General features: G+C 33.5%; 4 protein-coding genes across 7 annotated transcripts; 1 reads left to right on the forward strand and 3 right to left on the reverse strand.

Annotated features, from left to right (window-relative positions):
• Window positions 1-2277: 2277 nt before the first annotated feature.
• Window positions 2278-3246, forward strand: LOC133691655 (UDP-glucuronate 4-epimerase 4-like). Its single transcript, XM_062112256.1, has one exon. It carries the CDS (start codon window positions 2424-2426, stop codon window positions 2874-2876), a length of 453 nt encoding a protein of 150 aa, XP_061968240.1. The 5' UTR covers window positions 2278-2423; the 3' UTR covers window positions 2877-3246.
• A 2191-nt stretch (window positions 3247-5437) lies between these two features.
• On the reverse strand, window positions 5438-6527 carry LOC133690624 (small ribosomal subunit protein uS10y-like). Its single transcript, XM_062110856.1, has 3 exons — window positions 6232-6527; window positions 6020-6133; window positions 5438-5868 (listed from the first exon to the last, which is right to left on the reverse strand). The coding sequence occupies exons 1-3, from the start codon at window positions 6341-6343 to the stop codon at window positions 5729-5731; spliced, it is 366 nt and encodes a 121-aa protein (XP_061966840.1). The 5' UTR covers window positions 6344-6527; the 3' UTR covers window positions 5438-5728.
• A 1765-nt stretch (window positions 6528-8292) lies between these two features.
• On the reverse strand, window positions 8293-16525 carry LOC133690623 (uncharacterized). 4 transcript variants are annotated; one of them, XM_062110854.1, is made up of 10 exons: window positions 16155-16525; window positions 12233-12377; window positions 11901-12030; window positions 11700-11804; window positions 11139-11286; window positions 10352-10441; window positions 9673-9727; window positions 9443-9565; window positions 8816-8872; window positions 8293-8664 (listed from the first exon to the last, which is right to left on the reverse strand). In XM_062110854.1, exons 3-10 carry the CDS (start codon window positions 11930-11932, stop codon window positions 8531-8533), a joined length of 744 nt encoding a protein of 247 aa, XP_061966838.1. In that variant the 5' UTR covers window positions 11933-12030; window positions 12233-12377; window positions 16155-16525; the 3' UTR covers window positions 8293-8530. The 4 variants fall into 4 exon arrangements, with proteins under 4 accessions (XP_061966838.1, XP_061966836.1, XP_061966839.1 ...); XM_062110852.1 differs by having other exon boundaries at window positions 11901-12091; XM_062110855.1 differs by lacking the exon at window positions 12233-12377.
• A 3305-nt stretch (window positions 16526-19830) lies between these two features.
• On the reverse strand, window positions 19831-24310 carry LOC133690853 (70 kDa peptidyl-prolyl isomerase-like). The gene is made up of 13 exons (XM_062111121.1): window positions 23884-24310; window positions 23691-23777; window positions 23331-23588; window positions 23148-23228; window positions 22966-23046; window positions 22609-22803; window positions 22084-22173; window positions 21808-21983; window positions 21495-21617; window positions 21255-21401; window positions 20546-20673; window positions 20351-20471; window positions 19831-20142 (listed from the first exon to the last, which is right to left on the reverse strand). Exons 1-13 carry the CDS (start codon window positions 24080-24082, stop codon window positions 20020-20022), a joined length of 1809 nt encoding a protein of 602 aa, XP_061967105.1. The 5' UTR covers window positions 24083-24310; the 3' UTR covers window positions 19831-20019.
• Between the last annotated feature and the right edge of the window lie 406 nt (window positions 24311-24716).

The following is a 24716-nucleotide window of genomic DNA, read 5'->3' on the forward strand; positions in this document are numbered from 1 at the left end:
TGCCCGACCATGCCGGGGGTACGATTGAAAAAAATCCTCGGGCTCGACACCCCTAGACAATGCATGTCAGGCCTAATTGTTGGGTCTGATAACTCTTGTCAAACCCAAGCATTGGGTTTGGTAGGGGCCGAACCTAGTTGCTTCTGGGCCTAGTGATGTGTTAAGCCTAACATGCCTGTTTGAGGCTTGTTTTTTAGCTGGTGCATACCAACCCAGCATAATCGAGGGTTCAGAAAAATTATACTAGCGTGTTTGCTTTGATCATGATATTTTTAGAATATATATATAGTTAATAATAAAATATCAGTCCATTAATAGCCCTTGGTCTTTGCAATATAATAATACATGAAGACTTTAAATAATTACCCTTTAAGCATAATGATAAGTTTTACTCGTATAAAAAAAAGGGTGTATATATTGGGGCATATAGCTGGAAACAAAATACGCAGAAAGATAAAGAGATTTGGGAGGCACGCGTGAAGCCCAAGAGCCCCATTAGGAGCTGTGCCAATCTAAGACTACTCTAGAGAAGGGGAGGCTCGTGGTCATCACTGGAGATTTCATGAGGCTTGGGAGTCCCACTAGAGAGTCATGCAAGTTTGAGACTGCATTTGAGAGATAGGAGACTCATGGTCATCCTTAGAAATAGTAAAGGCCTAAGAGCCCCACCAGAGAGTCGCGTCAGTTTAAAACTGCACTGAAGACATAGAAGGTTTATGGTCATCCTTTGAAATAGTATGAGGTCCGAAGGCCCCACTAGAAAGTCGTGTTAATTTAAGAATGCACAGGAGAAACTAAAATAGAAAATTTATTTCAGAGATATAAATTGTACTTTAATTATTTTTTGTTTAATTAATTATTTAAACTTTGTCTAAAACAAAAGTTAATATGAACAATAATTGTAGCAATGGTAGTAGTGGAAGAATTGACAAGTAGAGATTTGACCATTATTCTTTTAAGGTGGTGTATAAGTTTTCTTTAATCTTTACATCTTTTAGAAAAAATGTATACATAAGATCAATGATAAAATATTGGTTCATCGAGGATAAACCGCTTCCGAGAGTCCAATATCCTTAAGGATTTGAATAATTCATGTGCTGAATAAGTAGAAGCATCTGGAGTCATAACAAGTTTTCTTTCACCAAATATTTTTGCATTAGGCAAAAGCAACGACTTGCTTTTTCAAGTTCATTTCTCTCCTCTTACAAGCGATGGATCAATAATGTAGCCACGCCATATCGAAAAATGTATGAAGCTCCAAATAGTGTTTTCTCATCAATGTATCAAATTTCTTCTAAAGATTCCATTACTAGAGCCATATATTATATGCCATACCTCTAATGTGAAGCATTGTAAATGAATGATACTTATTTAATTTATGAACAATACATATAGAATTTATGTGTATTAAGCAAATCATATTGCATGAATATATTAATTATAAAGCCAAAAGGTGTGATATCAAGTAAAACATTGTTTTCTCGCACTCATTAATATTAATATTGTAGACTACAATAATAATTCATAATGTTTATTTTATTTTGCATTTTGATTCTTTTTGTCTTTAGTTATTGATTTTTGTAATATAGTTTTATATGATGTATTTATAGGGATTTAATGTTGAAAATTTATTTTAATTTGTCTTTTATATGATCAATGTGATATCAAAAAAATATCTCAATATTAGGTTAGTATTAGACAAATATAAAGCTAAAAGGTGGAGGGAAAACATTGTTTCCCCACACCCATTAGCATTGTGGATTACAATAATAATCCGTAATGGTTTTTTTTTTTTTTTGATGCATTTTGGCTCCTTTTTTCCCTTGGTTATTGATATTTTTTTTTATTTAGCCCTTATATGATGTGTTTATAGGTATCTAGAGTTAATAGTTTATTTTAATTTGCTTTTTATATGGTTATCGTGAAATCAAAAAAATATCTCAGCATCAGATTTGTATAAAAAAAATACCCCAGCATCATTGCATGATTTATTTTTTTTTTTTAAATTATTAAAAAAAACTAGGATATTAAACCATGTAGAGTCAATGATCCCGATTTACAAGTTTATCCTACAATTTTGGCATTAACTTCCAGATTTTTCCTCCAATAAATAAAAAAACTTGCCAAATTTCGTTAGAGCACGCTCCCACATTGTAATCTCGGTCCATTGAAGGCCCGACCCAAACTAACCATGGCCTGGACCAATCCACAACCAGCTATTGTTTGGGCATCATCTAGTTCTGTTTATGGGCTTAATACTAAAGTGCCTTTCTCTGAGAAAGATAGAACTGATCAACCTGCTAGTTTATACGCTGCTACTAAGAAAGCTGGTGAGGAAATTGCACACTTACAATCATATTTACGGACTTTCCCTTACTGGGTTGCGATGTTTTACGGTCTATGGACCCTGGGGGAGGCCGGATATGGCATATTTCTTTTTTACCAAGGATATTTGGAAAGGGAAGAGTATTCCGATTTTTGAGGCTGCGAATCACGGGATTGTTGCTAGGGATTTTACCTACATTGATGATATTGTGAAGGGTTGTTTGGGTTCGTTGGATACAGCAGAGAAGAGTACCGGGAGTGGAGGGAAGAAGAAAGGGCCGGCACAATTGAGGGTTTTCAATTTGGGGAATACATCTTCTGTGCCAGTTACTGATCTTGTCAGTATTTTGGAAAGGCTTTTGAAGGTTAAGGCTAAAAGGAATGTTATGAAGTTTCCACGCAACGGGGATGTTCCATATACACACGCAAATATTAGTTATGCTCAGAAGGAATTTGGATATAAGCCTACCACGGATCTACAGACAGGGTTGAAGAAATTCGTGCGGTGCTACCTCAGTTACTATGGAGACAAGAAGGCTGTTGCAAGATGAGTTTAATTTTTTTTGGTTCAGTACTTGTAAAACATTCCTTGTTCATTATGATTCTTATAATTGCTTTCTTAACATTTCTGTGTTGTTCACTGCATGAAAATTGTCTTTCATGTATGTTTAATTGATGCTGTACAAGGAGGAATATCGTGTCCTATGTTGAATATTGTTTGGTCGGTGGATTTTGTTTTGTTGGGCACTTCCTGCACTGTATCAAAACAAAGCCAGAACCATCTTTCTCTTTTGTTTCCTATTTTTTGGAATATGTAATTGTTGTAGTTTCGGCATTGTAGAATTCATGACCGATAGAGCATATGCTGATTGTTGGAATTTGTATCATTTAATAAAATAGCACACGTGAATTTCACATTTATTTCTTCGTACTGAACCAATTGAATTCATTTGACTACTGTATAGTTGTGTTTTTTTTGTACAAAGGCTCGGTGTGGTAATGATATCCATGACAATTTCAGCTGCAGCTATTTCTTTCTTGCTTGTTGTGAATGATCTTGATGGTTAGTTTCTATTAGACCAGCTTGTGTCTGTGTTGTGGCATATATTCTTGATTCAGAAGTCCACCATGCCCCTCACTTTGTTTTTGCTGTTCTGAGTGAACAATGGATATTAGTTATGCGTTGCATTTGACCTAGAGTTTTATCCTTTCTTCTCCATACATGATATATTCCAGGATGTTGTAACGTTCTGTTGATGAATGTGATGCTGAAGGACACATTTCTGCCAGAGCTGATTAAATTTATTAAGCTCCCAACTCTCCGAAACTAAATTTTGCCACTGTGGTCTTGGCCCAACCTTCTGTTCCTTTTTTCATTTCTGGATATGCAATTTTTGGTAATTTCTAGTTCAATGCATGTTTGTCGGGTTTCTTCATTGGAATTTGATTTTTACTCATCAGACAGAATATGCAAGAGTTAGTTATTAAGCAATGAATTTGGAGGAGGTAAACCATCATTGTTTATTTTGATCTTTCCCTGAGACTTTGAAGTATTTTCTTGAAAACATGGCAATTTTACTCTCCATTTCCATTGCTGTGTTCTGTCTATATCTTCTCATCATGCAGGGGACTTGTTTTGGTTCCTTGACTTAAACTTCGAGAATTGCTCTCTGTGCAATTATATTCCATTCCATATAATCCTAACTTATGCGCTGGAATAGCCTTTATTCCCTTTCTGGAAAGTTTATAATTTAATATTATTCCAAATGGCATGGATGATCTCAGCTTGTTGGATATGATTCTTTGAGTTGGAAGGCAAGAAACTTTCTTGGATGCCAATGAAAGGTATCCCGGCTTGTGCGTGTGCGTGTCTGTATAGATGCACTTGCTTTGTGTTTGAAGCATATGCTTTGCTGATTAGTTTGATTCCCCATTTCATCTTCTATAAATCCTTACTGTCTGCTGTAAATTGCTCAGTGATTAATAGTTTCTTCTCATCAAATATTTGAGCATTTTGGATAAACTAGCATGCAGTAAGCTGTTGCAATTAGCTGTTTTTTTTCTATCTTCCAATTCTAGAAGAGCTACTTCTCGATGACACCCTCGTTTGTTACGTGGTTTCAGGGATTGTAGAAGACTGCAATCCCTGGTGGCATCCCAGCAAAGAGAAATCATCAACTCGATGTCCATGGGATTAAATGTAACCTTTTCAGGACAAGGCATGGTTGGATTCCTAGACCATACTGAACGATGAATCGTAGCAGTGATCCAGCCATAAAATTGAAATGGAGGTGGCAGTGTCAGCTTCATAAGTTGAGGTCGAGGAGGGTAACCCCAACTTGAACACCGCTCACTGCAGCGCGGAAGCCCCCTTGGCTCCAACTCTGGACTCGCTTAAGCTAACAGCCGAAAACTGGACTGCACAAACTCCAATTGTGAAATAACTCTTTACTCGCTGGACACTGCCAGGACATTCAATTCCATTCTAACAGCTAGGTGCAAAGAAAGCATCGACACATCTTGCACGTGACTCGCATTTAAATTCCTCTTGAAGCATATTGCATCTTCTGCAAAAACATCATCCATATATACTAATTTCTTGTTTTCAAATGCAGGGAGCTGGAATATACATGCTGCATACTGACAAAAGCAGTAAATGAACATGACCCTTTTTGCCTCCATCTCGTTCTATTCTTTGAATCGCTAAATGCTCTTCTCGAAAAGGGAAGGAAAAAATAAAATTACTAAAATGTAAGAGGTTAAATCCTTTTTTTTTCTTTTGTTCACTCCCTTCTCTGTAGGCTCTAGCAAAAAGTTGAAAAGGGCTTGGTCTTTGACAACTTGGGGTAATTGAGGCAGTAAATATAGAGTCAATAACCAGAAAGACGAAGTGTAAACAAGCTATATATACATGCTAATAACTTAAATTGAAAACCGACTGTTCAAATTAATTATATTTCTCATAAAATGATTTAACGTGGCTAACAATTCCGCTAGGAGTTTGAATGCAAAATGCTTTCACCCATTTTTGGAGAACCTGGTGCAAGTTTCAAAAGGCCCTAGGAATTTGAGAGCAATTAAATCTAGAGATTGTCATGAAGGAGACTAGCTGTAAATATAAATACATCCCACGCACCCTTAAAATTTCTGTCAAAATCCCATCCATCATGATAAACAAAGCTGATAAAAATCAACAGAAATATGGCATAATTTGAAAGGAAAAAAAAACCCTTCAAGATTCACCAAATAGTTCATCGAAGAGAACAATTAAATATAGGAAATTGAAATCCAATGTAGCTAATCAAACTTGTTCCAAAAAGAAACAAAAAACCATTGCAAGAACCAGAATTTCTAGACTTCATTCTGCAATTCATAAGAAAATCATTAATAAAAAACAGATCCTTTAGCTTGCAAGTGTAACCTCAACCTCCACGCCAGGTTCAATGGTAATGGAAGTTATCTGTTTCACCACATCAGTTGAGCTGAAAAGATCAATCACTCGTTTATGAATACGGAGCTCAAACCTATCCCAAGTGTTTGTTCCTGAAAATTAATAAATAAAATTATTGAACATTTATATACACATTGATCCTGTCATGATCGATCCAATATAAAGAAACAAATTTTATTTTTAAAATTCTAATGGCAATTAACATACAAACTACTCAATTAAATCTGAATTTTGAATCAATACCTTCACCACATGGAGCTTTTCTAGTGGTAATTCGGAGAACTTTGGTTGGTATCCTCACAGGTCCTTTGATTTTCAAGCTTTTATCCTTAGCACCACGGATTAAATCAGCACACACTACATAAAATAATAAAAATTTCACCCAATAAAATAAGAATAAGCAAACAAAAATAAACAAAACATCATAAAACCTTAATTGATAAAAAAGAACACACCTTTCTCAAGGTTTTTGACATTCTTTGAAGAAAGAGTAATCCTAACACGGTGAACTTGATCATGATATTCCTCTAAACCAATTTTCATAGGTTTCATTGCAGCCAAAGCCATGATTTTAGCTAGTGTTGCTAGGGTTGAACGACTGATGTTGCTGTTAAAGCAGAGGAGGTAAAAAAAAGAGTGATGTGTTTTTTATTAGGGTTTCGTGTTTAACAAACTATATATAAGTTTTGGGTTTTTTTTTAGGTTTTCATAAATACCCTTAACTCTTAAGGTACTCTCCCACTCGGAAACATATTTTTTTAAATAATAATAATAATAATAATAATAATAATAAATAAAACCATATTTTCCAGTATTTTATGCCATGCAATCCCTCAACTATTTTTATTTAAAATTTATTGTTGAAAAACATAAATGAGGAAAACTTGATTATAAAGGGCACAAAATTTCTTGTATTTAGTCTGGCCTACCAGAACAGAGAAGAAACCTAGAATAGAAGAACTGAAACTAGCAACAGGAGATAAAAACAGACCACCAACATAAAGCACAAACTGAGGAGATCCTAGGAAGCCAACCGGGAGATCAAAATAACGCGGATCAGGGCGGAAGCCGTCGGTAACCCAAGGCGGAGCAAACACGAAAGCAAGACAACAGGGACAGGGCAGGAGAAAAAAGGCGACAAAACAAATTTGCATTTGGACAATAGTAAATATTTTGATCATATTTTTTTTTCCTTTGCTTGACCATCACCTTAAACAAACTTCATCAAGCCTTAAGGACACTCTTGCATAATAATGGTTCTTCAATGAACAAAAATTGAAGTGGTTTAAGAATTTCGTGGAATAACGGTGAACCATAATAATAATGGTTCTTACCAAGTCGACTATTTTGGCTTCTATGCGATAAACATCTTTAGTTATCTCATGGAATAAAGGTTCAACAGGGCCGGTAACGGTGATCCATCCATAAGTCCATTGACAAAGGACACGACTGCTCCGTTCTGCCTGCTAGTCATCATAATTGACTGAGACTGAGAGTAACGGTGATCTCGCGGGCTGACGGGCATCGCTCTTGGAGGGTGAGATAACTGTTCATCACCAACATAAAGGCTTATGATCTTTGCCGCTCACTGTCCATCATTGTTTGACGCTGGATGTACTGTTGATCACCAACATAATAGGCCGATTCCTGTTGCCCACTGAACATCATTGACTGGGGATAAGAGAAGCGGCAATCACCAAACTGTGACCGTGGAACTGAGGGTAGCGGTGATCTCCACAAGATAAGAACAGTTCCCGTTGCTCGCAGTTTATTACTGGCTAAGATTGAGGGTGTTGCTCCACACTGACTGGTTCCAGCCGCCAGCTTGATTGTCTTGTAATTGTTGCAAGATCAACCATTTGCCAAGAATTAGCATTGAGATCAACAAATGCTTTCAGATTGTAGATCTAGACCCTAGCAGTTGCTCACAATACAAGAGATTAAAGAAAGCTCTCATCACTAACCAATCTTTCCTTCCACCCCATTATTTATTTTGGATTCAATGGAAGGAATTAGGGTTTTTAACTATAGACAATGGGGCAAGGCAAGAGACTTGTTCTTTATTGTTGGGTTCTGGCTTTTCTACTCTCCATCGCATTGAGAGGCTTTTAGAGGTTGGTTTGGGCTGAGAAGAATCTCAATTAATGCCGATTCAAACCTAATTATCAATCTGAAATAACTAAGCAATTCAGTTCCAGTTCAGTTTGGTTAAAAATTGATTTTTTTTTTAATTTTCATTGTGTATTTATATGACATGATAATTCAAATTGTCGTTTGAAGGTTTACAATTCCTGTTTTTGTCTAAAAACAATTAGCATATCATTCATCACAGTTTCATACCATTGACAAGCAAATATAAACATAACACAATACCTCACATTCACATTTAAATGATGAGAATGTTTAGAATTGGAGTAGATATTTTTTAAAATATTTTTTATTTCAGAATATATTAAAATAGTATATATTTTTTATTTTAAAAAAATTATTTTTAATATAAACACATTAAAATGATCTTAAAAAATAAAAAAATTAAAATTTTGCCTAATCACATTTGAAGCGCAATTCCAATTCCAAATAGGGCGAAAGCTTCAGCTTGGTATTTTTCATCACCTTCCTTGCAACATACTAACTTACAATAGCGTCAGCTGAATATGTGCCAAGCTTGCATGCCATGGCAGCTGAAGAACCACGCCTCATCAAATGTAAACTACCATCTTTATGGGTCAAAAGGAGGACCACCTACAATCAAATTTAGGTCGTCTGGAAGGGTATAGGCCGTCTATCAGGCCAAGATTCTATTCTTTCAAAATACTTGACAGGTACGGTGCCGTCAAAACCTTCTGTCAAAATCACCCTATTGTCTGAAATGTAAAGCTTCATTCCCTCTGAAATCAAACATAATTGCAAACACAGAACAAGGAATCAGTTATCACCCATGCTTGTCCGCCATTATACTAAATTTTGTACTCAAGATGTATACATATTTTATCCAACTTGTTATCTGGTTGAAAAGATCAGAGGTGTTGATGTTTATACCTTCAAGTGCTTTTCTGACATCAAGAAATATCAAAACATTAACATCCCGTCTCATACCTGAAAGATGAAAAGTCAAATATATCATACAAAGCCATCAACAATCTTAAAAAGTATGCTAAGTGATATATCAATTAGAAAGCCTTGCTTCATTGAACATGAGCTAATCAAGGTTCAGATTTGAGAAACAATTGCAAAAGGCACCAACAAAAGATACTCCCAGCTGGCAACTAAAGCACTCCCTCCCTTCTTCCATCATTGGCTTTCTTTCAAATTAGGGCTACAAAAAGGTGTTCTTGTAAACATTGGAGCACTCAAGTAAAATCTATTGAAATGACCTGCTATTCGTTACCATGGGCAATTTTTCTTTCTAGTCATGTAGATGCTGACGAGTAAAATTCAGATCCACAAAATTTTGGTAAAGGCTTGCTATTTTGGGAAGAGTTCTTACTAAACAGATAAGCAGACTCTATTGTCCCCCAACCCCCAACCCATAGAAAAAAAACATGCACTCTACATTTTGACTCTTCCTTCAAATCTTAAAAGACAATGATCGCATGATATCTCTAGAACATGAAGCCATGAATGTCAAAAGAACAACTTAAAAGCAAGTTTCCTTATGTATCATACCACTAATCACTTCAACATCTGTTGGCAAACCACTGGAGAAGTGAACATGCAATCTTTGCATTCTCTTTAAACCAGATTCCAAAATTGAGTCTAGATTCTTCTTATAGGTCCCATGTACACACACTGCATTAGGGAAGGAGGTAATGAACCAAATAATAAACTAAAAAAAGAGGGGAAATAGAAAAGTCCTATTTGAGAGGATGGAAATATAGCATAGTAGTAACTTTTACCTGTAATTTCCTCGGGCGAAAGAATTGCTTTTAACAGACTTTCAGATTCAACTGTCTGCACAAGCATAAGAAACCCGTTCAGACTAAACTAATGCACATCCTTCTTCTTTTGAGAAAACATCATAGTGAATGACACAACACCCTAGTATACAGAGAACTGAGACGTAGACTAGTTTTAACATAAATTCAAGTGGTACAAAGAAAAATGGTGAGACCTGTGTAGTTCTGTAACAAACAGTTTGATGGTCACAAGTATAAGGAACATATATGTCAAAGTTAACAAAGCATAAAATTTGTAAGTAAACATAAATTTCATAAACAGCATAAAATCTTCTCATTTTCTGTTTCTTTAATCCTGAAGTGAATATTACAAATACATCAAAGTTTCTAACTTGACAAGATTAAAATTTTCATCCAGATTGATATTCAGATATTTTCCAGATAAGTTAAGCTAATTATTTTGCTTTGCTACTAGTGCCCTAAGCAATCATTAAAGGCATAAATATATCAAGAATTATCAAACATGTTGGGGCAGCAAAAGCATGAGAACCAATTTTGTTATGTTATTATTGCAAAATCTCACTCTTAAGACACAGTTGAATGTCCAAGTTTTACTCATAATCACAAAGATAACCTACTGGGATGAATAGATTGTTGCTTCACAGTAAATATCTATCACCTTTATCGAGTGGCCTTGGTTAGCACGTATCAGAAGCTCCTCGCCTTCTTCCAGGAGGCTAAGTCGCTGCTTATTATCTTTTCTAACAGCCTGAATTTGCAATAAAAAAAGATGTTATCTCTAGGAAGTTTATTCATAAACAAAAATAAATAAAGGTATAGAACTTCATTGTGCAGAGTGACGACAAGTTTCAATAATATGAGCTCCAGGTGTGAGTAAGTTTTACAGAGAAGCCAAACCTTTTGTTATAAATTTAGCAATTTTAAAAATCATATTTCATTAACAGCCAGATAAGAACATGGTGAAATAGAATATAAATACATGTATCTTTTATCCATCATAAATGTTCTTACCTTGTACATAGACATACATTAGCCATCAACATTGTAGGAGTAAGAAAGTAAATAAACATGCCCCCAAACATCACAACTTACTATTTAATGGTACTTCTATGGTTGGAAAATGTGTATTCCAGAAGAAGTATGATAAGAAACCAAGTCTAAAAAGGGAAATAAAGTTATAAGATCATGTCCTACAAATTTACAAACATCCTTGGCAATCATTCGTCAATCTCTGTCAGACAGTCTTTGAAACATCAAAGCAAGTAAGTTTTCTATCAATGCAGGAAAAAAATGATGCAATACGCATAACGTGAGCTATATTCTCCCTCACCCCACATTGCTTTCCTAGAGAAATCAATGCTCAATCAAATAGTACCAGGAAAATCATTTGCCTAACAGGAACAAAGATGCAAATGTATATAAAGAAAAGTATTTACTGAACCAACCTCTTTAACATCATCATCAGTATGTGATCTTAACGGAACATTAGCAAATGTTTTCATATTGAGCTTTAGTAAATCCTCAACTTTGACAAACCCATCACTTCGCATATTCAAGTTCAACTCTGAAGCCTTGTGACGCAAGATCCGCGTCCTGAAAATATTCAATTATGTCAAAAAAATTATTTTAACCTAAAAACTTAAACAGTTAAGAAAAATCTTAAAATATGATTTACATTATTCTCTAACATATCTTTTTTTAACTTGAAACTTGTACAGGTTAACACTAATTTGTGCTTAAATTTATTAGTTATAAAGGGATAATAAGATTCAAAACCGTTACCGGTTGGTTAACAAGTCACTAATAATATGTCAAAAAACAATATAAACCCAAAAACTTAAGTTAACACCTAGATATCATTTATATTATTACGTGACAAATTAGACACAAAATCAACAAAATTGTTTCACATCATTCATAAAATGCTTCAACTAAAAATTAATAATATCAACAAAAATTCAAAACATAACGACAAAAAAAAGTGTAATGTTCAAGGTTGTGCTTACAATAATCTGCCAAGTGCATCAATTTTATCCTTACTAGATCCCCCTCTGCCACGGCCTCGGCCTCCAGACCCTTCTCTATCGTTTTGCATCTCCAAACCTCTTCCTCTGCCATCAAAGCCCAATTTTGTATTTCAGAAAAAAATCAAACAAAACCAAGTGAAAAGGGGAAATTATATCAGGTGAGAAGAATAAGAAACGTACCCTCTATTGGAATGAGAAAAAGAAGAGCTCATGTTGTTGTTTGTATTGTTTTTTATGGAAGCAGCAAAAGCAAAAGGAGGAGACCCCTTATGGAAAGTAGAGGAGGTCGCAAGATAGACACGACAGCAGCCTGGAATTCGAACACTACTTATAAAAGCCCACATATGTCATATCATATGGAACTCTGAAACCTATAAACGAAACAAAATATGATTCGGTCCTCCTCCAAGAAAAGAATCGGTACACAGATATATATAGTATTTCAAAAAAATATCAAACAAAACCAAATGAAAAGGGGAAATTATATTAGGTGAGAAGAATAAGAAACGTACCCTCTATTGGAATGAGAAAAAGAAGAGCTCATGTTGTTGTTTGTATTGTTTTTTTATGGAAGCAGCAAAAGCAAAAGGAGGAGACCGTTTATGTAAAGTACAGGAGGTTGCAAGATAGACACGACAGCAGCCCAGAATTCGAACACTGCTTATAAAAGCCCACGTATCAAGGTTGTTAAAAACTTTTTTTTTAACGGAATATATAATATAAATTCAAATTCTAAACTTAAATTATAAAATGGTAAATAAAATATTTTAACTAATTATATATTAATAATTATAGTAAAGTATTAATTAATAATATAACATAATTAAAATAAAAATAAAATAAAAAATAAAAAAATCCAAACATCTTAAAATATATAATTCAAATAAAAATTTATACATGATTTAAATAACTTAAATTCATAAAAATGTTTTAACTAATTACTTAGAATTGATGACACCCTGTAACTGCAAGTTTAGACCACAGTGACAACAGAGAGCACCAATCATACAAAGTATGTCATAAATCATAGTTTTGTCATGTGTTACAATTAGTATTGTATTGTTTCATAAATCCTTGTTCTCGACTAAGAGCATCCAAAATTCCATCTTACAAGGACATTTGTCAGGAATATTTCCACATAAAGAAGGTAAAAAGTTGTTTTGATAATTCTATAACCTAGCATCATTTCTATTAAGTAAGATAGTGATACTATATACAAGTAACAATTAGGTGAACATACATTTAATACAGTGCTGTTTAAATGCTTCAAATCATATTATTGTACACAAGTTACATTTGAAACTTTTTTAAAATGTCTGTTGCATGTGATGAACTATAATAAAGTGATATCACTGCCATAAGATTGTTCATGTTGGCATATGAAAGCATCAGCCTCCAGGAAAAAAAAAAGGATACAGATATCAGAGTAGCTTGGCCAAGCTATACGGTTGTACCAGGAAAAGGACTTTGATTTATTAGCATGTAAATGTCAAAAACATGGAAAAGAAACTTCTACTGGAACAAAAATACACACCATTCCAGAACAATTTTGAATGTAGGCACTTCAACTCAGAGACTTGAGTTCTTTTGATGCAGAATGAAGCATTTTTTGGCATAATTTACATTGCATTTCAAGATAATAAAGCAGTGACATAAAAGACAATCCAAAAAATCACAACTTGATTCGATTTGCAGCACAGTAAAGGCCAACTTAGTGCAAGCACTAAGCATTCTAAAAAGATTGTCATTGACTTATTAGAGCGGCTAAAGCCAATGTTTTATAGAGGGTTCACTATGGGCGCCTGCAGATTTAGGTAAACTGACAAGTCGTTACTTTTCCTTCTTAAATCCATAGGCTCCTCTCTGGACCCAACTCAAAACAATTGGGCTTGCAAAATTTCATTAAAATAATCTATGCAGGTGGTAGGGCACCGCCCCATAACTAGCCACTTCGGTTTCTTCGGTAATTCAGTTTCCGGCTTTGGAAGTAAATCCAGCTATTTGACATTCCTTTTTAATAATAATAATAATAATAATAAGCTTTATTTATTCAGCACCAATGCTCTCCCCATCGTTTACAAGGTTTTCTAACCCTGTGTGCTAGTTGAAAAACTAAAAAAAGACGTCCAAATCCAACGACTGCCTGCCTTGTTTTAGTTCATACCTATAACCTAATCGGCGTCATTTTCTCCTCTACTTATAACCCACAAACCTAACCCCATCACCTCATCTCCTTCTTTCTGTCTCTCAACAGTAGTATCGAATTTCTTATTTTCAAATATCCCATTTCAATTCACACTCTTGATCACTTTCCAAAACCCTCTTTTGTTAGCTAGCCAGCTAGAATCCAGCATGAAGACAAAAGCACACAACCAAAGCAAGTTCATGCGAGTCGTTGCAATCCCAGTAAGACTTTTGTGTAAAGCAAGGGACGTTTATGTTAAAAGCATAATAGACTGCTCGACGAGGATAGGTTATGGCCACTCCATGGCCTGGCCAACAGGACAATACCCTCCCTTGCCCTGGAGTTTCAGTATTGACTCGTCAAGGTGCAACGACAATGAAGATTACAGAAAGCTTGTTAGAGCTGCTTCTGCCAGGAGCTTAGGTCAAAGAAATGAAATTGAGATGTTCATACAGCAATTGAGGCAGCAGCAATCATCGATAATGGTGGTATCCAAAGTGTTTTTGCCAAAGAGTTGCGGTTTTGGAATGGGTGTCATGGGAAGGATTGATGGAGACAAAACATGTGATTTTTTGAAACGGGCGCAGCTGCCGTTGTAAAGCCACAGTTGGGGCCAAGAAGCAGAAGCTTTGCTGTTGGAAGGAATGGTTAATTAATTGAAATTCATAGAGAGAGAGAGAGAGAGAGAGAGAGAGGCTGCCTTCTGATTTTTTGAGAGAGATTCACCATGGGGAGAGTTAAGGAAAGAGCCCTCCCTCGTGGTTAATTTGGTTTAATTCTTTCTGTTGTTCTTGGATAATGGTTGGGCTGTAATGGAGCTTAGTTTGGGAATCTTTGATTTCTGTGCTTAAGGCGTTTAGGCTTTTGGAGTGTGATAATATATACTTAATGAGAGCATTTGCATATTTGGATATCAAATATTGGAGTTAAGATAGCAAATTATTTGTTTCAATAGATAGTTAACAAAACCTGATCTAATCACGGTAGTTATATTAAGATGTTTCCCTTTTAATAGAAACACATGGAGAAAATATAATCATGGATTATATTTTTAGTTCTAAAAAAATCAAATAAGAATTTAGTTTTAAAACTTTTTTTGAACTAGTATATAAATATTATTCAAGGAATAAATTAATCTTTTAATAATTTATAGATTTTTTAGATTTTTCTATAAATAATACATCGTGGCTTTTATTTTTGTGTAGTTGTTTGTTATATAAAAAAATTACATAAGTCATAAAACATAAAGTTGATAATTTAGATATGAAAATTCTTTTCTATTAAGTAAGGATTTAGAAGATTTTTCACTCGAGATTCGTGTAGGTTACCGTTACAGACCAAACAATTGAGTGACTTGTAATTTGTAACAACTCAATCTTTAAAGTATTATTTAAAGTCGAAAAAGATTAGATCTTTAAGTAAGAAATCTTTAGACAACTCTAAATCTATCTAACAGGATTTTAAAAACTCTTGAATAATTTTTTTTATTATTTTCACTACATATATGATATTTGGGAACCAACAATGATATTAGAGTCATCGTTAGATAATTAGAGTTATTGTTTACATGTTTTAATTGTTCAAAATGATTTTATGTGTATGAAATATTTTCTTAAAAATTGATTTTTCTCCTGATTTATTTTTTAAATTTGGCTACTGTTATGGCATATTTAACATTGGTACACCAACACTTTTTCATGTAATTATTTCTTAACTATTATTTTTCATTTTTATTTTCATTATAACTCCTTGAAATTAATTTTTCATTCTCAAAACATGTTTATTTTAAATTTCTATGACTTTTTTATTCATCAAAACCCATTACTGATTTTGTCCTCGTTATAAATTTTAAACTAAAATTATAAATCATGTTGAAACCTCATCCATACTTGAAGACTATTTTCTCCATTTCACATTATATTCCCTATTATTTATATAGTTTACTCATTTTTCTTTTCATCCCAAGTTCCTATTACTCCATTTATTTCTACACTTGTCCTACATTTACATTTACGCAGGGGTTTATATTTTCTATCAACGAGTCACATGGCACAACAGTAACTACCATTTCTTAATCATGGCAATAAATCCTATTTAAATAAAAATATCAGTATTAATAGCAAAACCAACCCGAAAAGGTAAAATCATGGCTTAAAAGTAAGAAACTAGCAGAGAAGAAAAATAATGAAAAAATAAATAAATCTAAAGCAATAAACAAAAAACATCAGAAAGAGATAAATTTGATTTACCTCTAGAGAGATTGAGAGTGTTGTTGGGTTTCGTTTTGGCTTATTGGTGTGGTTTTCATTGGAATGGGTTGCGGGCCGCTACTGTGATGTGGAGGAGGAGGTTATTATCGTGTCTGTGGTGGTAGAGGATGGAGAGAAAGGTTTTTCGTGTGAGGGATTTGGTGGTGGAAGAAGGAGATCGAGAGAGAATGAGAGAGTAGTGATTTGAATGACGGAGAGAGGTTGCTAGCTATGTATGGCTTTGTTGGATTTTAGGTGGAGAATTGGTGATCAAGAAAGAACGAAAGAGCAGTGAGAAAGGAGAGGAGAAAATTGTGATTTGGGAGAGAGGGGGCGGGTTTGTGAGGAGTGAGGACTAAGGAGAGGCTTAGTTTTAAGGTTTTTCATTTATACTTGTAACCTTTTCATAGTAGAATTTAATGTTCGGTTTGAGGGTTTTTTTTTAATGAGTTTTCAAATGTTTTTTATTTGAAAATATATTAAAATATTATTTTTTATTTTTTAAAAATTATTTTTATATTAACATATTAAAATAATAAAAAAATATTAATTTAAAACAAATAAAAATTAAAAAAAATTAAAATTTTTTAAAAGCACTTTTAAAACATAAAAATAAAAAGAATTTAAAATTTTGAGACTGAAATTGAACCAAACTATCAATTTTTTAGGATTTTTCAATTGAATAATTTTTTTTTTCAATTTGATTTTTTTAGTTAAATTATTTTAATTTTCTTAATTTAATTGATTTTTTTCTCACGCCTACACATAATTCATTTTAAATATTTATGTGCAAAATTTTACTTTTGAAAACAAATCCATTTAAAAAACATAATTCACATATATACTGATTGGTTGAAATGCATATGTAAAATACGACGCTTGACATTTTTAAAAAGATTTTGACCATTAAAGTATTTGATACAAAGCCAACTTTGCTTGAAATTCAATCAACAAAATATTCTTTATATAATTTTTCCATTTTAGAAAAATAAAATAAAATAAACAAAGTCAACACATTAAATAAGTTAACTTTATTTGATTTGGTTGCAACGAGTAAGTAAGAAAGGTTGAGTTGAGAGTTGATAACGTGAGAGGCATCGAGTTTTGTTATGGGTTGTATACATTACTAGCTATTTGATACATGTTTTGTTATGAGTTGAATAGTTTTATTTTTTTAGAAAAAAAAAAGCTCTTTTAATGTGTTTTTTATTATAAAAAAATTATCAATAAAAATAAAAAAAATTTATTCATGTATTTAATTAAATAAATTAATAACTATTTATATCAATATTTCCCCCCATGTTTTAGAATGTTTTTATAATATTGATTTTCAATCAATAAGATTAGACGTGTTAGCTTTTATATTCATATGATGATAATACCAAAAAAATAAAATTATACTAAACAAAATGCAACAAAGAAGGTAAAAGAACAGAACAAAGCATGTGCATATAGATTTTGTTTTGACATTACTTTTTTTTCAATGTGTAAAAATTAGTTTATTTAGCAAGTTGATATTTTTCTTCTTATTTTTTTTAAATTAAATTAAATGAAACATATGTATTTTTTTTCACTAATTGGATTTTAAGGGAATCTCACATTGTATTATTCACACTTTTATTTTTATGTTTTTATTGATTCAAATTGTTTTAGTTTTCTTTTTAAGAGAACTTGGCTTTATATTTTTTTTATTACATTTCATATTTATTATATTTTTATAGATTAAAAAAATTCAATCGTTAAATCACGCGAAAACTTTTTTTTATTGAAGCTTACAAAATATAAAAGCATGGATAATAAAACTTTTTTTTTAAGTACACGATGGTAATATTTAAAGTAATTTGCAAGGAAAAAATAATTATATTTTAGATCGTTTTAATATGTTAATTTTAAAAATAATTTTTAAAAAATAAAAAAATATTATTTTAATATAAAAAATATTTCAAACAGGATGGAAGTGTGAGCTCAAGACATTCAATTTTGCCTACACATATACGTATTTAATTTATAAAATAAATAAATAAATAAAAGGTAAAAACAGATTTACCTGGCCTATCAGAGGCCATGTTTCAAATTAGAGTCCAAACCCATTCCAAGACAAGATCCTAGAGAGAGATCACGTAAGAATATACGATGGACCTCGAAGGTGACGTGGCAGAAAACAGAATTCGAACTCTGTCAACGAATTCTCACCATAGAGCTGTGCCACATCTACCATCTTTTCTTAAGAAGACCGTATATATATATATATATATAACAACATGCAATTTTATTGTTTGAAATCTACTGTTCACGCTCTCGTAAAAAATAAAATCTTCATTCACAAAGCTTTTTTGTCCCTGAAAATTTGCATGTTTTTCAATTTGATCACTTATACTTTATTTGTTTTTAAATGACATTCTTTAAAGTTGTGTTTTCATTGTTTTATAAGTTCAAATTTGTTTTGTTCTCTCTTCTCTTGCGTTTTTTTTTATGTGTATTTAAATATTTCAATGTTAAATTAGCTACTGATTTTAAAAAATGCAATATAAAGATATTGAGATCAAGATTAATATATATAAAAAATAAGTCCTTTTTTCATAATTAGCATGCAAAAATTCAATTCCATTTCTAGAGTTTTAAAATTTTCCTTTTCCATTTTTATTCTTTTAAATTATTGTATTTTAATTTTAAATTTCATTATTGTAATATTTCAATTACTAGAAGTTTAGGGAGGAGAGGAAAAGTAGTAAAAAAAGTTGAGAAGAGTGAAAGATATAGTGTTCGAGAACTTGTTCTACACCGCATTTTTTAAAATTTTAATTTTTTTTAATTATTATTTGAATAAAATTAATAAAATTTGTCTTCGGTGAATCAATGGCATGCTTGTACATCCCTTCTTCTTGCTTTTCCCTGAACCCCAAACAATCACTTCAGCCTCTATTTCCCGCTTGATGATAATGATTTGTGGATGGTGGAGACTGGAGAGGATGAGATAAAAAAAGGTTTATACGGAATTTTGGGTGTTGATTTCAGACTGTCGATCTTTGGTGATTTGTGATTATAAAAGCTGAATCATGGTCGGTGATTGAGCTTTAAAAAAAATATATATAAAAAAATAAAGAAATAAAATTGTTTAGAAATAGAAGAAAAGATGAGGTGAGGTTAATTGATTTGAAACAGAAAGCGGAAATAAATTTATGGTTGTTTCAGAGAGAGAGAGAGAGAGATCAAACTAAGAGCATTTTTTAATTTTTAATTATTCATATATTTTTATTTTTCTAAAATACACTTTTCTTTAAATACCAGACACATCTCAAATGTCAGGACTGCAATAATTGAATTAGTGTGTATTTAGTCTCTTGCTGTATATTACTTTCTAAAAATGAATCAAAATATTTTTTAAAATTTTTTAAATTTTTTATATCAATATATTAAAATCATCAAAAAAAAAAAATAACAATTTAATATTTTTTTAAAACACATACACACTCAAATACAGCGCACTGCCGAAGAAGCAAGTAAAAGCATCCAACTAATCAAAGCTCCGGACATCAAACAAAGTAAACCTTCTCAGCCACTAATTTGGAACTTCAAATCATGTCTTGCAGTACATTATCAATTTCGAATCTAAAACATGGTATGAAGAACGGGAACAAAAATAGAAGGAAAAGAAAACATAGAGCACGCAGGAAACTGGAAAAAATAATTCCTCATTGGTGTCCAAATGTTGCATTCCCTGTACGGTTAATATTATAATGCAAAGATGAGCAGCGAAGGAGATTTGTTATCTCACAGTAGACAATAATTCTATTGCATCTGTGCGTGCATTTTCCCTCTTGGTTGTTAGGTTATTATGATACATACGTTTTCTTTAACAAAGATGCTAACAGGAATCAACAGCCTTTGCATTGTCAGGTGGATATGAACTATCAGCAACATTTTCCATTTCCATTGCCACAGCCTCTCCATTTTTCATGTCATCCTCTGCTCTCTCGACTTTCAATTTCTGTCAGAATATGATTGACAATCAGCTTTACCATCCTACTCAAAAGTGGTAGAAACTAGTTCCATGAAAGTTGGTAAAATAATCCAATCATAAAATAAATAGTATTTGACACCATTTCACAGCATTTCCTCCGAATGCTGGAAAAGCACCTCAAACGTTTCAGCTTTAAAATTTAAGGCGTGTTTGACATGGTTAGTGTCTTTTTTACCTTGGTTATGGCAGATGTTTGCTTTGTCATACCCACAAACATGTTGGAATAGAGCTTTGCATCTCTCTTGTTACTTTCTGCTTGAAGTTGTTTCAATGTCTTCTGAATTAACTTCACCTCCCTGAAAAAGACACGGAACACACATGAGAAAATCTTAGCTATAAACGTATAAAAAAGTGCTCTGTCCTCTAGTACCTGTTTTGAGGATCAACTTCAAGAGCTTTCTTAATGTCCATGTCAGCTGAGACCAAATCTGTAGTTTGGATCAGTGCTTGTGCCCGCCTATAAAGGGCTTTTATGTTGTAGAACTCAATATCCAGTACCTATAACGGATCAAAACACAGAATACAACATGTCATCTTGTCTTGTATCATCCCTATCTAGCCTTATACAATGCTGAAGGCCGAGAGAATTTGCTCCTCTCTATCCATTTTAAATAGAAGCTTCATTCTTCAACCCATAACCAATTAAAATGCGGAGATCATTTTTACTGAACACTGAACAGCCTAGAGTCATCATTTCAACAAGAGCGAAGGACATTTGTAGCATCTAGCCATTGTCCCTTTCAATGAAATTATGAAAATACTGCATAGCAATTAGAACCCTTTTCTCAGGGGTGCCAACGGAAAAACCTGTTACACCATCAAATTTCTACTCACTTGTAAAAGCTTATGGGACTGGAATGACAAACTCGAGCTTACATTTTTCCAACCCAGTAATTAACTTTTATATCTCAGAATTAACTTTAGAGATCCCATACCTCACACTCAATTCTTATGTTTATTATTTTATCATCAATTTTCCTCCTTCCAAATATAATCTCTCACTGAAAAACGATTTTTCAAGTAATCTGATTTTTTAAATTTGACAGCATTTGGCGACTACTTTCCTTGATGCATCTTACCTTTGAACATAACTTGATTGCTCCCTGAAAATCATTAAGTTTGAGGCTACATGCTGCCTTGTTCAGCCAGCAAGTTACTCTCATTGCTGTAACCAGCTTTTGCTCATCATCCCCAAAAACTTCCTCTTCACCAACATAACTTGCAGCCTGATGGGATGGGACATGCAGTTAAAAATAAATCAAAATCTCTAGATCAGACCATAAGCAATGAAATATGGGAGAAATCAAGTGCTGAGCTACCTTATCATACTTTTTCCCAGCTCTTAGATACTTCCCACTTTTAAATAGCAGATTTCCTTCTTCTTTCTTTCTCTCGGCAGCCTTAATTTTCTCCTGATTATTCATCTCCCATGGTGTTTTCTCCTATTTGTTAGACAGCAGAAAGTATTAGGTCAACAATCCTAAACCAGAAAGTAAAAGGAGACTTTGGGGAGGGGGATGCAGCTTAACAAATAGCCATCTCTGACTGTGTGGTTTATCATGTCTTATTATATTGACAATAGCCAGTAGTATCTCAACTGTAGCTCTACAATACAATCACTGAACTGACTACCTTAATAAAATCTAACATTTCAACTTCATAGACTAAGATTGATGATGGGGGTACAATAGCAAGATCCCTCTTTGTTTCAATGTTTCCAAAGCCGTATTCTGGCTTTACTGTTAATATTGCATGTTCCCCCTTCTTCATTGTTGCCACAGCTCGGTCTAAACCAGTGATCACTTGCTCTGGATACAGAAAATGCAATATTATTCTAATAGCAATTCTCAGAAACAGTAAATGATATACCATAACGAAGAGATCAAACCAGATCAGAGTTAAACTAACCTTCATCTGTTATAAATTGCAAAGGCTGCCCATCATCAATTCCTTTTCTTTCAAACACAGTTCCATCCTCTAGCCTAGCTGTATAGCTAACTGCATGAAGAATTTTGTAAAGATTAATATCTCCAGAGCATACATTTACGCAATGCCATGGTTAAGAAATCTATGGGCTGGAAAGGATGTTTTGCTCTCTGGATCAATCAGTTCTTAAGTAAGTAAATAGTTTATGCAGTATTGGAAGAGTCATGCTGTTGTCATTTCTGAATGCCTGTTATTCGTGGCATAAATGGATTCACAGAGAAAAGAAGAGAGAGGGGGATTCAATGTCAAATATACATATATATTCCTATCAAACTAAGCAGGTATTTGTACACGAAGCTGGAACTATTTAAGCAATCCCCATTCACTAAGGTTTTCCTGGACAGGTTTACATATCTGGCACACTAATTTCATTTTAGACCCAAGTGAGATGTCACTTTGCAAAAAACTCCTTACCTAAATTGATTTTACCAATATCGGAATACTTACTAGTTACTGTTGCACCTTCATTTGCAATAAGGGAGCCCTCCCCCTCTTTCAGGATCTTCTTGAAGACCTTAGCATCACCAGTAACATCAATAACAGGCTTAAAGGATGTTAGCTCAAGATCAATGTACAGAGTAGAATTTGGTGGGACTGGACAGATTGCATCACTAGCATCTTTTCCTTCCTGTCCAAAAGCATCTGCAAAAATCATTTTTCCTGATGAAGGCCTAAAATTAAAATTTAAAAGAAGGGAGCCTATGAGATACACAACTAAAAAAGCATGAAGTTTGGACTCAATATCAAGATGAACAATGCCATAACCTCTCATGAAACAATTTGTAACAGTGGTGAAAGACATACATTGAGGTTGAACAACTAGTTTGACTTTCTCTCCCCTTTTCATGGTCATGGTTGCTTTTGGCAATGCTGGACATAAATGACCTGAATAAAAGCACAAGTTTTATTAAACAAAAATAGGCATCATCAAGAAATAATTGATATTCCCAGACAAGAACCACAAAATTCCAATTGATCAACATTACCATCTTTTACATAAAACTCAATTCCTTCTTCTAATGTTTTTGCCACAATAGTGCCATCAGCAAGGGCCACCTGATACTTCACTGCATTTTATACAGAAACCCACCCACATCATCCCACTCATGCATTCCAAATGATTAACAGAAAGGAACAAAAGTACATCACAAAATGAGCAACTGAGGTACCAAGGACTTCATCTAAATCACCAGGACGCTCGTGCTTATCTCCCTTCTCCACAATTTTCTTTATAATTCCACCATCTTTGCTCACATCCACCACCTTAATCCACGAAACAAGCTCGACCTCATATCGAACAAAAGAATTCGTCGGCACTGCATCACGCCCTGCCACTCCAAAGCCCAATTCAGGAGGCAACGTGAACAATGCACATTCGCCCTTTTTCATGGTAATGATCCCATGATCCAATCCAGCCACCACTTCCCCTATTAGACCCACAAACATAAGAATCAATCAATCAATCTAAAAACACAAATTAAGCAACTCCGAGCAGGAAAAAAAAACTTTTTTTCTTAAAAGGGACTTACCTTGACCAAGTTTCATAATCACAGATGAATCCCTATCTCTTGTGGAATCAAACTTAGTACCATCAAGTAATGTGCCCACATAATGAACTGCATTCAGATCACACGAACAGCAATTTCTCTCAAAATTCATCACAAAAAACCGCACTGGTATCTCTAAAACAAGCAAATGCTGTAGTAAACAATAAATTAGTACCAGTGACTTCATCATTGAATTCTGGAGTTTCCCAGCCAAGGCCACGCTTGAGGAGCTTCTTCTTTATACCAGAACTACCAAGCTCTCTCTCTTCGCCAACCTTGAGAGGAGGAGCTGATTCGATCACCTCCCCTGGTTCTTCATCGAGGTCTTCCTCGTGTTCAATGTCTGAATCGCGAGTCCCTTTCTCTACACCCATATGATAACTCCGTCGACTTCAACTTCTCGGCCTCCGATCAGTCGCACAATGTTTTTGTGTTTTCCGAGGTGATAAAGGAGAGATGTTGACGGTGTTAGTAGCAGCAGCAGTGATCCTTTCGATAGTAGTAGCTTCTGGAGTCTGTAATGTGGCGGGACGGGGACGCGAGGAGTCCGAGGTAATTTTGATGATTACGGCATAGTAGCATGCTTTGTGGATTGTGATTTTGCTTGGAGAATTACGATATTTAGGCATTTGAAATTTGCATTAATTTTCATTATTATTATTATTATTATTATTATATCATCATTTATATTTCTAACTTGTCTTGCTTAGACAATTAAATAATTTATAGATAAGGAAGAAGTCTGTTAAATTCTTTGTTCTGCTTCAATACATAAAATTCAATTAAATTTATTTTTTATTATAAATTTTGTGTTTTATCTTTCTGTCTTTTTTTTTTTAGTTTCGTATGCTTTATTTATAGTTTTTTTAGTGTACTCATCCTTGATTTTCCATGGTTTATTATTTTTTAATTAAAAATCTTAATTGTATTTGCTTCTAAAATACAATTACTATTATTGAATCAACCTTACTATTTATCGTCATGTCTCGGTGACGACAACGAATCTTG

The sequence above is a fragment of the Populus nigra genome, chromosome 4 (genome assembly GCF_951802175.1).
Source record: "Populus nigra chromosome 4, ddPopNigr1.1, whole genome shotgun sequence".
In the NCBI taxonomy this organism is placed as follows: Eukaryota; Viridiplantae; Streptophyta; class Magnoliopsida; order Malpighiales; family Salicaceae; genus Populus; species Populus nigra.